This window comes from Phoenix dactylifera, chromosome 2 (assembly GCF_051530095.1).
Source record: "Phoenix dactylifera cultivar Ajwa chromosome 2, Ajwa_hap1_PhDact_Kaust_v1.1, whole genome shotgun sequence".
Classification (NCBI taxonomy): domain Eukaryota; kingdom Viridiplantae; phylum Streptophyta; class Magnoliopsida; order Arecales; family Arecaceae; genus Phoenix; species Phoenix dactylifera.
In genome coordinates, this window is record NC_143191.1 from 51591645 (window position 1) to 51604720 (window position 13076).

At 43.3% G+C, this 13076-nt stretch overlaps 1 protein-coding gene across 1 annotated transcript; it reads right to left on the reverse strand.

Moving 5' to 3' along the window:
* Window positions 1–4953: 4953 nt before the first annotated feature.
* LOC103714009 (glutaredoxin-C1-like) lies at window positions 4954–5751 on the reverse strand. The gene has a single exon (XM_008801108.6). It carries the CDS (start codon window positions 5485–5487, stop codon window positions 5176–5178), a length of 312 nt encoding a protein of 103 aa, XP_008799330.3. The 5' UTR covers window positions 5488–5751; the 3' UTR covers window positions 4954–5175.
* Between the last annotated feature and the right edge of the window lie 7325 nt (window positions 5752–13076).

The window sequence follows — 13076 nt, forward strand, 5'->3', positions numbered from 1 at the left end:
GATAAAAGAGTTCAAATTCAGACAAAATTGGGTATAAACCATATACATGCATGAACTAATGTGCTAGCACAAAATTAATGTATATCCTCGCAACTTATCAATAAATAATAATTATATTGTCGAAATTGAGAATGAATATTAGCATTGAAGGGCAAACATGTAGCTCATCAAGCCAACATCAAGTATTTAAGAACTTTCATAATGATCAAAATATTTTGCTGGCTTAAAAAATATTTATTTCTCTTGGATTGCTTTCTCACCACCTCCCTCTCTCCAACAATCCTCGGATGCTATAGAACATGGCGACAAAAAGAAAAATATTATATAATGGCACACTTCTGTGCTTCTAGTTAATCAGTCAGTAAATAGGACTAAAAAAAGTACCAAAAGCGTTTGTTTGGGGGAAGAATGTAGGGAGACAAATCGAACATAGTACAATTGTCATGAAAAGAGAGCCGAAGCTCCTGACAACCATTAGAGTGTAAGAGTAGGCTTGTGGGATTCTCTGAGGTTGCAGTCCGGCGCTCACGTCACATACGTAGGCTTTTGCCCATTCAGCAGGTGGGCATAAAATGCCTTCAGAAACTTAGAAGAGAGAATATTTTGTAACATGTAATCTCCCACAAAATATTTAAATGGCTCTTATGGAAGCAAGGCTAGATCATGATTCATATCAGCATCCACTGCTTCGAAACATAAGGACTCTTTGTACTATCATGCTTAATTTCTTTTATCGTGCGGGAAGCAAATCGAGTTGCTGATTTTTTTTAGCAAATTATGTAAGTGTGCACAGTTTGGAATGATAGTTGTCCCACTGAACTTGCCTCTTTAATTAGAGACGATGCTTAGAAAGTTGCTTTCATGAGATTGTAGTGTAGTTTCTCCACTCTTTGTTGCCAAAAAAAAAAAAAAAAAATCTTGGGCTGAGTCAGCCCACAGATTGGCATGGTATGTATCATATAAATCCAAAGCTATCATTCATTTGAGGATAGCTGCTCGAATAGATTTGGCAATTGTTCTTTCAATCTTGTATCAATCTAGTAATATTTGGTATTGTCTGCTTATGACTGGAAACAAAAAAAATCTTTGGCAAAAGAGAAGATACGTGCATCAAATACTCATGTTTTATCCAAATTGTGTTGGGGTAGATCAACTTCATCTCGAGTTACATGTAAGTGTTGATATCGCTTACGAGCGTTTAGAGATATGGATCGGGCGTATGATACCCATACACTTGGCCAGGCCGAACATGCTCGATATGCATGCCTACATATCAAGGATATTGCTACATCAACCGTAGGGATTGAAATATCTAATATATCTCCAGTTGTGTTTGGGCAATTAAAGAGAGCTCAACAGATTAACCATGTAGGGATGCACATCATACCAGTTGGGCCAACTTATAGATGGTCTTGGGCTTAGACACTTGGGCCACGTCAACACTAGCTCATGGATCATGCTCAGTTGGGCCTAACCTCAGTCTAAAAGAAGCTAGAAGCAACCTCAAGTTATGATCAAGTTTGCCCCCTTTTTTTCTAATTTTATTTTTTAGCCTATGTTCCCATGCAGATTAAGCCATTGCTCAAGGAACTGAGGCTTTGCCAATCATGAGTCAAAGCAAGAGTCGACGATGCTCGGAATTGGACCATGGTTCCTCTTGCCGTGGCGAGAAGTGGTACTATCTGAACTAATGCTCGAGTTAGCTCATGTTAGTTTGGATGACGAGCAAGGCTAGTTAGGCTGCCCATCGAGCGAATCCATGTTTATCTCAATTTTCTATAAATTTTAAATTTTACAAAAAGGATCAGAAGAAGTTATTATGAATATAAGAGTCATCTCTCATCCCACGGCAACATGTTTATGAATCCAAATCTAGTTCAGTAATTTGTGTACAATGCTATATTGGAGGAATAATTCTTAAAAAGTTAGTAATCTTTATTTAAAAGCACTACTTAGTCACATATTTATACTATATATTGCAATACATATGCTTAATATACATGTGAATATTTATGTATTTGGCCAGGTCAGCCATGCTATCAGGCCCAGGCTCAGGTCAATTGCAAATGGGGCCTAAATTGTTCTGACCCAAACCTAACCAGCCCATATCATATTGGCCCATTCGATCATGGGCTGGCCCGGCCCAATATGTATGCCAATGGACCAGTTCTACAAGTTGGGCCATAATTTATTTTATGACTGGTTACTTTCATGGCCCATTAGAACCACATGATCATAAGTATGACTTTATGAAGCACCATCAACCAAAATTAACTAGGTCAAATCAGAAACACTGTCATCAAGATTCGAATCTAGAGCATCCTACAACATGATGTGTTGTTCTTGAAACCATGCAGAAAATTGCAAATAGATGATCCACTTTAACATGTGTGAGTCATTTTGATTTGTTGGATCACTTTATTTGATCAGGCGTAAATTAATACAGTAGATTGGTGGTCCATTTTTGTCCACATCTTTGAAAATTACTCATCAAGATTGGTCGAGTCAGCCATGATTTAGGTTATCTAGTTTATTGATGCCCTTAGACGGTATGAGCATTATCCAATCAAAGGCCACAAAAGCTGCAAACATCATCCCCTGCCTATCTATCTAACATCTAGTTGTTCATGATTTTCTTAGATTCATTGCATGTCATATGTAAGAAGTGCAAAACATTGACCTTGAAAAGACCTAGTTAGGCCTTAACCATATTTAATTTATTTTAAGAAAATAAATTTTAATGAAAATTTTTTAAATGCTTTTATCAACAACTCTGATTTGGTCGAAATGTAAGAGTTAATTTCTGAAGAGTTATACCGTAAGAAAGTGTATGTTGCGGCAAACCCTGAGGTGTTCTACGGAGGATTTTTGCCATTCTGTATAGAAAGTTTTTACCTTGGCCTAGCGGTTTTTATCAATACCAAGTGCTCTCTGATACCATTTATATTTAATCTTAGCCAAAATAAATTGTTACATTGGCTTGTTAATATATGTCAACATATTAGCCATGATTTTTTCCATTTTTTTTTGGCGATCTTAAGTAAATAAGTAGATTTTACTAATTAAAAATATCAAAAAAAAATCAATAGGTTAAATAATATTTAATCTTGGTCTAGCTATATGGGTTGATATTTGCTGACATTGGCCAAGATCTCAGGATATCTTAGAATTTTCCAAGTTTGTGAGCCCAGCATAAGAATAAAGATAATGCGAAATCTCTTGACATCATGCCATCCAGCAAGATTGCCAGGGTATCTGACATCAAAAACTTTGGTTGTATATTGCCAAGTAATTGTTTTTGAGAGTCTGCTAAGCAATAAGATGGATCAAATGTAAACAAAAAAAGGCCAAACAATAAAAAGCCTTGTCAAGTTCACCTACACAATCTCTTTGTGCACCCTGTGGCCAAGTCTACTTCTGATTAAGTTCAGGTCCAATTTGTTTGATCCAAACAAGACATTGTTAAATGAGGCTGGGTCTATTTTGAAGGCTGGTGAATTAGAAGATCTAGGTGGGGTCCAAATTGGACCAGAAGTGGTCCATGATTGTCAACTGTGGCCCTACTTGTCATGTACTAGCACTGGCATCAAATGTGGCCCCCTAATGTTCATCTGATGATGATTGGACAGCACAAGCACATGAGGATATAATAATGAGAAGAGCTTATGCCTATAGTCTAAAGATTAGAAGAGAATATATGTCATAAAGTGGGCTGTGTGTAGCTCTCAATTTGTCACACATGATTGTTCTAAGGAACAGAGATATGTACAAATGGGTGGGAGGTTGATATAAATTCCTCTATTCTGGATAGTTCTTTTGCTTTTGAATCATTTGGATATGGTGGAATATTTGAATTAAGAAAACCAGAATTCCTTGTGGTTCTTTCCCTTCTTGGGTGTTGGCAGCTGGTGTTGGAGCTATTCATTTGAGGATAAAAGGGTGAAAAAGGTTGCATGTAACTGAGAATGCCATAAGCAGTGTCCTTTTACAAAACTAATAGGTTTAGGGTTGGAAGACTAGCAATGTAACCAAAGAACATAAAGTTTCAGGAGTTTATGTTGCATCCTACTTGTGTTCCATGAAGAATCAATAACTAATTGTACTTTAAGCTCAACCTGACTGGCCAACCAGTGTTCAATTATCCATTATTTTTGCTATGTGAAACTTTTCATGGAGGTAGCAATATTGGCACAACTCAGGGCTTTATCTAGAAAGACTAGGCAGAATAAATTATTTGAATTTTTTGGTCTTATGTAAGTACCGAAACTTTATCTAGTGCATAGCCGACGTGGGATTAAACACATGTCCGCACGAGTTCTCACAAATATGCCAAGAAATAACAACTTTCGTTGGCCAAAGAGCATATGCAAAGCATATTAGACGGTCTACATTTATCCTTTAGGAAGCATATGAAATTTCACACTATATATCAATGTTCTGCGCAACTCACTCTTTGAATTTCTTATAAGATTTTGCCATCTAAAAACTTAACCAAGATTATATTTTTCAGACTTAACAAACCTCTAGTATCTCTTCATGCATAGCCTGGATATGCAAGGAATTACTCTTCATGAGAAACACTCGCAAGCTTTGTACAAGCTCCAACAGGTTATAACCAACGTTGTACAAAAGATTAAAAAAAATTATGAATTATGTAACATTAAATCATCAGATAGATGGCTTGAAGCAGAACAATCACCTATTTGCTGCATGAGTAAAACTACATCAATCCCTTCACCTTAGAAACAAGGACAAGTTGCTCCTCACAACAAGCATCACCACCTTATTCCATTCGCTTTTTCCTACTATTTGCTCTGCCATTCTGAATTATTACGCCAACTCGTGCTCATGTCCTTGTCCGGATAAATGACGAATGAATATATTGGCTCGTGGATTTAGACTATACTACATTGTCGTCAGTTTCAACCTAGAATATAAGGCATATTGTGAAAATAAACAAGAGCCTGCGATCAAGGCTGGTGGGAAAATATTACTTCCCTTTGTATACTACATTGGAGAAACAGAGCAGTCTAAAAGCTGAAAACGGAACTTAGAACTGCCAAAAGTTTAACCACTATAGTTTACTTTTGTACATTGCTCACAGCAAACTCTAATGCACAGCATTAGAATTATTCTATGTTGCTTCATTGTTTCAAAGCTTGCTTGTTTCAGCTACTAGAGCCAGAGGGCACCTGCATCTCGGAGCAGTGGGACGAGTTTGCCACCAAGGTGAAGGGACATCACCTTGTCTGTGGATCCAATAAGCTTGCCGCCAATGAAAACAACCGGCACCGGCGGGGAGCGTCCCATAAGCTTGGCTAATGCCATCTCCATTTCTTTTCCTCTGGGGTCCTCGTCGACCTCATGCACAGAAGGATTAACACCAAGCTCGCAAAAGAGCCTCTTGACAGTGTGGCACATACAGCATGTGCTCAGACTGAAGACCACCACCGCCCTTTGCGACGCCAGCCTCATCACCCTGTCCATCTCAACACTTGAAGTTGAATTAAGTGAAAGATGGAGATCTAATTCTGATTTGTGAGAAGTATGGAAGTTTTGAGAAGGAAGAGCTCAAAACCAATGAAAAGGACAGTACGTAGGAAGAAGAATGAGGAGCAGACAAGAGAAAAGAGCCTAGAATTCAGAAAGAGAAGACCGAAGAAAAGGAAATGGAGAGAACTGAGCTTGGGATGTGGATGGAGAAGTGAGAAGGCTGAAGAGAGCCAATGAAGACAAGCTTTGATGAAATGATCGACCTGCGAGTGTGGTGGATTTGAGCTCATGCTGTAACGTTTATATAGGCCCAAAGGAGTTTTAAGGTGAAGATCTTTTTGCTGCATGCCAAAGTTGACCCCGTGATCATCGCTTTGGAAAGTGACTCCAGTTTACCGCTGCCTGTGTTTTTGGACAGAAGCCGATTCGTGTTGAGCTGGAAATTGGATAAGGTCAACTTGCTCTTTCAACTGTGTACAAAGATTTTCTCACCAAGAAATATATGTAGAAAGCTTGGGAGAATCAAAACAAGGCTTCGACGGCAAAAGCATCCTTATCTCAGTGATAAGATTTTGACGTTTTGAGTTCCCTGCAATCCGCCAGGGGATGCCTGGTAGTACTTTGAGATGCAAAGGTGTGCCTCCGTATTTCTTCACCAATGCTTTGTATCTATTCTATCTTTATCATCCAAACTCCTGATTCCGACTGTTTTGCGACTCTTAGCAATGTCACATATTTCACATTATTCTGTCTTTAATTGCCACAATTCAATGATCTGTTTTTATTTATGAATCCATTATCGAGAAGAAATATATTAGTTTACAAGAGAAAGTTATACTTAAATTACTTGTTCCTATTTTCTTTAATATTTAATCTCTACCTGCAATTGAATGGGGACTGAAGACAACTTAGTAATGTTTCTTTTCTTTTCTTTTTTTTCTTTTCCGAAGAAAACAAGCTAGTATTTAGTAAGTTATATGTGAAATACAGGGGTTAACTGAAATACAAGACTGGTGGTAGGCTTCTTGCAAACCGGAAAACAATCAACGCCAACCGAGTCTCGATCATGTCAAAAATATTCTAGCCACTAGATCAGATCAATACAAACTAGGTCAACCCGAACACATGCTTCGAAGTGATGTACAGACATATCATGCATTATGCGAAGGAATTGATACCCTATAAAGTCAAGAAAGTTCTTTCATGCTTCCAGCTCGTATCTCTCCTCTTACATTCTAATCAAAGAACTTATCTTGCCTCTTGCAAATAAGGGTCGGCTTGCATTTATTCCACAAATCATTCCTTTTAGTCGGCAAAGATTCCTTTTGGCATCCATCAATACATATTGGCTGGTTTGTGGTGACCAACGGGCGGCGCATAGAACTACTTGCAATTAAAGGAAAGGGATGAAGATCTTCATGCAAAGGGAAAGGAGAGAGAACGGATCGAGTCTTGTTAAGTTCCTCTCTAGTGCATTGTATTCCATTCTAGGAAAATATAGATCATAAAGATAACAAAGTCGCTCCATCTTTTTCTTTTGGGGTGGACCTCTCTAGTCGCACTGAAGAGACCTTCATGTCCACTGATATCAGACAGAGAGAGGCCAAATTGTACAATTTTGACTAACACTAACAAAAGGATACATGTATGTCAGATGAATCGAACCAATGTGGAATATATGCTTTTCTTAAGGTTATCTTAGCTCCTCAGGAGCCAAAAGGCTAGCAACTTTAAATAGCCTCTTGTTAAGGGGAAGAGCCTCTTAGCATACAAATATTTTGGATCAAGAGTGCATATTAGAAACGGCTCTCCTACAACTGATCAGGATGGATGCCAAAAAAGAAAGGTTGTTCAAGATCGTTAACTTACAATGATTTGTGCAAGGCATGATTGGTTCTTGAAAAATGAAGAGGCTATCGTAGAATTATCGGACTTCCTTCAAGCTTAAAGTAGACCTAGGCATCATTTAAAATGCTTTTCGGGTCCTAACACTACATGCAACTAACTTGCAATTATTCAGTTACGTGCAACTAAACACGCTAGAATTACATAGGCTAATGTCAATGTGACAACTCAAAAAATTGCAATGATTTGTAGTCTTTGAACTTCTATAAGTGCTAATGGATTATTTGTAAGTCATTCTTAGAATCTTAGGTTTGTGTTTTCCTTTCTTATGCATACATATGTACGTACGTGCATATGTATGTAAATTATTAATTTTTGAAGGAAAAACTTACAACGGTTTGTAGTTTTTGAACTTCTATAAGTGCTGATGGATTATTTGTAAGTCATTCTTAGAATCCTAGATGATGGGGGGAAAGTGGGCCCACTCTTCCTCCTCCACTCCTGGACTTCTCCACTAAAAAATTATCTCCAAATCCCTCTCTGACTTAAGCATCGGAGGGCCTTTGCCGGAACCCCCAGCCCAGGCTTTTTGCAGGTTCCCCGAAAGTATCTGTCAGCTGCCACCATCTCCCGGAGACAGCCTTCTACAACTGCCTGCGGCGAAAGCTCCTCCCTTTGGTCCGCAATCACCCCCGGGTCTCATTTCCAGCGACAACATTTGGCGCTAGAGGAAGAGACCGAGTCGTGATCATGAGGCTGAGGAGCAGAGGAGCTTCTAATACCTCCAGACAATGTGCACCAACTCCCGGCTGCTCAGTCCAGAACCCGCCGCCGATGCCCTCGACGGGCCAAGCTCCGCAGATCCAGCCGCAACAATTTGGTGTGCTAGTACAATAAGGCGACCCTTACTTCACCACCAAGTCACCCTTCTCTTGTCAGATCGAGAACGAGTCGATCACACCGAGATTCAAGATGCCACAGATAGAACCGTATAGCGGGGCCACCAACCCACTGGATCATCTGGAAAGTTACAGAGCTCTCATGGCACTACAAGGATCTTCGGATGCCCTAATGTGCAAAGCCTTCCTAGCCACTTTTCGAGGGATGGCCCGACTTGGGTTCTCGAGGCTGAAGTCGGACACCATGTCCTCCTTCGAACAGCTCGTTTACTTCGCTGCTAGTCGGCACCAGCGCCGAACGTCGGATTCCCTCCTCGACATAAAACAAAAGGAGGAAGAATCCTTGAAGGACTACATCGACTGTTTCACCGCCGCTACTTGGGAGGTTCGCGATCTCGACCAGTTGATTACCATGTCGGCACTGAAGACTGGAGCTCGGTCTTACAAGTTCCTTTTCTCCATCGAAAAGAACTTTTCCGCCAACTTCGCAAAGATGCTGGCCCAAGCTCAGAAATATGCGAAGGTAGAAAAAGCCATGGCCACTCGGCAAGACGTTGCCGCGACCTTCGAAGATGCAGAAGAAGCGTCACGAGGAGCGTGGCCGCCCAAGAAGCAGGTCGCCCCGCTGAGAGAAGAACATGCCTCGGCTTAAGAGCCCGCCTCGCCCAAGACCGCAACACCGATCGAAATCGCCACCCCGCCCGAGGTCGCCACCGAGGAGGCTCAAAGACTATACTCCCCTCAACTCTACTCGGACCGAGATCTTAATGGAGATAGAGGGTCATGACTACCTCCGACCCCCACCACAAATGCGACAGACGGAAGCTCGAAAATGCTCCAGGAAGTACTGCCATTTCCATCGGGACAATGGTCATGACACAGAGGATTGCTTCCAGCTCTGAGAAGAGATCAAAGCACTTATCCATCGAGGAATGCTCGGTCGATTTGTATGAGACCGACGCGAGGGAAGAGAACCAGTGGAAAATGCCACATCACTTGAGGGACAAAACGACAATAGGCCCATTGCCGACACAATCAACGTGATAGAGGGTGTCCCTGCCGAAGGAAGCTTGGCCAAAGAATCCGTTGAGAAGGAAGCCCTCCCGAAGCGTCAATGTACCGCAGAAGTCATCTCGTTCTCGGATGAAGATCTAAAAGGAGTTGAAACTCTTCATGATGACGCTGTGGTCATTTCTATAGTCATAAATAAATTTGATGTAAAACGCATTTTAGTTGATAATGGAAGCTCGGCAAACATTTTATATTATGATGCTTTCCAAAAAATGAGAATAACGGAGGGCCAACTCCGAAGAATGAATGCTCCGCTGGTCGGATTCACCAGAGATTCAGTTCTGGTTGAAGGTGTGATTAACTTACCTATCACGGCTGGGTTTGCTCCTCGAGAAAGCACTGTGAGGACGGACTTCCTTGTGGTCCGACTGCCTTCGGTCTACAACGTTATCCTTGGCTGATCAGGACTCAACACCCTCCGAGCCGTAGTTTTGACTTATCATCTGCTCGTGCGGTTCCCCACCGAGCGAGGGGTCGGGGAAGTTCGAGGGGATCAGGTAACAGCCAAGCAATGCTACATGACAACCCTCAAAGCAAAGTAACCAATTAAAACACCAAGCCGAGCAGAATAATCAACTGACGCGTCAGCCTAAGGTTTGGACTAGGTACTGCCCATCGAAACTTTGGAGGTACGAGACGAGCCTAAGAGGGAACGGGCAGAACCTGGCGAGCTCTTCATTCAAATCCCCTTGAGAAAAGATTGTCCGGGGCAGACCGTACAGATCGGCTCTGGCCTGAGCCTCGCGAGCAAGATCGCTTGATCGAGTTTCTCCAATCCAACACGGACGTCTTCGCCTGGTCGCCCACTGATATGCCGGGAATAGATTCCGAAGTCATGGTCCACCAACTCCAGGTGAAACCAACCCACAAGCCCGTGATGCAGAAGAAATGGAGCTTCGCACCAGAACAACAGCGAGCAGCGGCTGAGGAGGTTGATGAGCTCCTCGAGGCCGGCTTCATCAGAGAAGTCACCTACCCAGACTGGCTAGCCAATGTGGTCCTCGTGAAGAAAGCCAACAGAAAGTGGCGCATGTGCGTGGACTACACCGACCTCAACAAGGCATGCCCGAAGGATAGCTTCCCTCTCCCCAAGATCGATCAACTTGTTGACTTGACCTCAGGACACCAGCTGCTCGCGTTTATGGATGCCTTCTCGGGATACAATCAGATCCGGATGGCGCCCGAGGATGAGAAGAAGACAGCCTTCATCACCGGCAAGGGCTTCTACTGCTACAAAGTAATGCCGTTTGGGTTGAAAATTTCTGGAGCGACATATCAAAGGCTGGTCAGCAAGGTCTTCAAAGACCAGATAGGCCGAAACATGAAGGTTTACGTGGACGATATGCTAGTGAAGAGCCAAACGGCATAGCACCACATCACCGACCTCGATGAAACATCTCCACTCTTAGGAAGTACCGGATGAAGCTCAACCCCATCAAATGCACCTTTGGGGTTACCTCAGGCAAGTTCCGCGGTTTCGTGGTGACCCAACGTAGGATCAAAGCAAACCTCGAGAAGATCCGAGCACTGCAGAAAATGGTACCACCAAGAATAGTCAAGGAGGTACAACGACTCACCGGACGAGTAGCGGCCCTGGGGAGGTTTATCTCGAAATCGACGGAATGATGTCTTCCCTTCCTCAAAGTCCTCAAATGGCCGAAGGACTTTCTGTGGACCGAAGAATGCCAACAAGCCTTTGAAGAGCTCAGACGCCATCTCGCCTCCCCTCCATTGCTCACAAAATCCCAACCAGGTGAGCTCCTTTATCTGTACCTGGCTGTCTCCCCGGTAGCGGTCAGCTCGGTCTTGGTTCGAGAAGAAGACAAATCTCAAAAGCTGATATACTACACCAGCCGAGTTCTAGGGGACGCAGAGATCCGATACTCCAAGCTAGAGAAGACAGTCTACGCGCTGCTTATTTCAGCCCGAAGGCTCCGGTCGTACTTTCAGGCTCATACTGTGGCCGTATTAACCGATGAACCCATAAAGCAAGTCCTACAATGGTCGGATCGCGCAGGAAGAATCGCAAAGTGGGTGGTCGAGCTTGGAATATTCGACCTCGAGTACCGACCAAGGCCGGCAATCAAGGCACAAGTGCTCACTGACTTCATAGTAGAGTTCACCTTATAAGATGCCCCCGAGACTGAGCTCACACCAAAAGAGGATACCCCGGAGCAACCATGGAATCTACACGTAGACGGCTCCTCAACCTCAGGGGGCAGCAGTGCTGGCCTCATTCTTATCAGCCCAAATGGGGTGGTCGCGGAACAAGCTCTACGCTTCGAGTTTCCTGCCTCTAACAACGAAGCAGAATACGAGGTGCTCATTGTCGGGCTCAAGTTAGCAAAAGAGCTCAAGGTCAAAAGCCTGAAGGTCTTCAGCGACTTCCAACTGGTCGTGAGCCAAATCTTGGAAGATTTTGAGGCAAGAAAGTTGTCAATACAGAAATACCTCCAAAAGGTGCGAGACATTACCTCCACATTAAGCGCCTTCGACATCCAGCACATCCCCAGAGCAGAGAATGCGAGGACGGACTAGCTGTCAAAGCTGGAAACTTTCCGTATGAGCGAGCTCCCGAAGACCACAATGCTTGAATACCTCTAAGCCCCAAGCACCGAGGAGCCCGAACCAATCCTCTGTGTTGAAACCAAGCCGAGCTGGATGGACCCACTTGTTAACTTCCTGCAAAATGAAATCCTTCCTGATAATGAAGTCGAGGCCCGTCGAATCAAACGCCAAGCTTTTCGATACCTCCTATATGAATGCAAGCTCTACCGTAGGTCCTTCACATCTCCGCTCCTCAGATGCCTCCGACCCTCAGAGGCAGATTACGTCATGTGAGAAGTTTATAAAGAAATCTGCGGGAACCACCTCGAAAGTCGAGCCTTGGCCTACAAAGATTCTGCACCAAGGATATTACTAGCCCACACTTCAGAAAGATGCCGTAGACTTCGTCCAGAAGTGCGACCGATGCCAATGGAACGCCAACATTTAGCGTCGACCATCGATTCCCCTAACTCCGATTAGCGCTCCCTGGTCGTTTGCCTAATGGGGGATCGCCATACTGGGACTATTTCCACAAGCCACTGGACAAAGAAAATTCCTTATTGTCTCCATCGATTACTTCACCAAATGGGTCGAAGCTGAGCCGGAAGCCCAAATTACCGAACCAAAGATACAAGATTTCGTCTGGAAATCCATAATTTGCAGGTTCGGTCTCCCCCGTGTCATCATATCCGACAACGGACGCCAGTTCGACAACATCCGTTTCAGAAAGTTTTGTTCGAAGCTCGGCATCGACCACTTCTTCACCTCAGTCGCCCATCCCCAAACCAATGGAGCGACCAAGGTAACAAATCAATCTATTCTCTAGGGACTTAAAGCCAGACTCAATCAATCCAAAGGACTATGGGTCGAAGACCTCTACAATATCCTATGGGCCTACAGGACCACCTTTCGGGTCCTGATCGGCGAGACTCCTTTCAATCTAGCTTACGAGACGGAAGCAGTCATTCTTTTAGAGATCGGACTCCCATCACTGAGGATGGAGAACTACGATGCAGCTTCCAACTCATTGCAGTTTAGGAGCAATTTGGATCTCCTGGAAGAAACAAGAGAGGCCGCTCGAGGTTGCATGGTAAGGTACCAACAGCGAGCGGTCCGGTATTACAACTCTAGAGTCAAAGTCAAGCTCTTTAGAGAAGACGACCTCATCCTGAGGAAAGCTGAAACTTCTCGACCCGTGGAGCAAGGGAAGCTTGCCCCAAA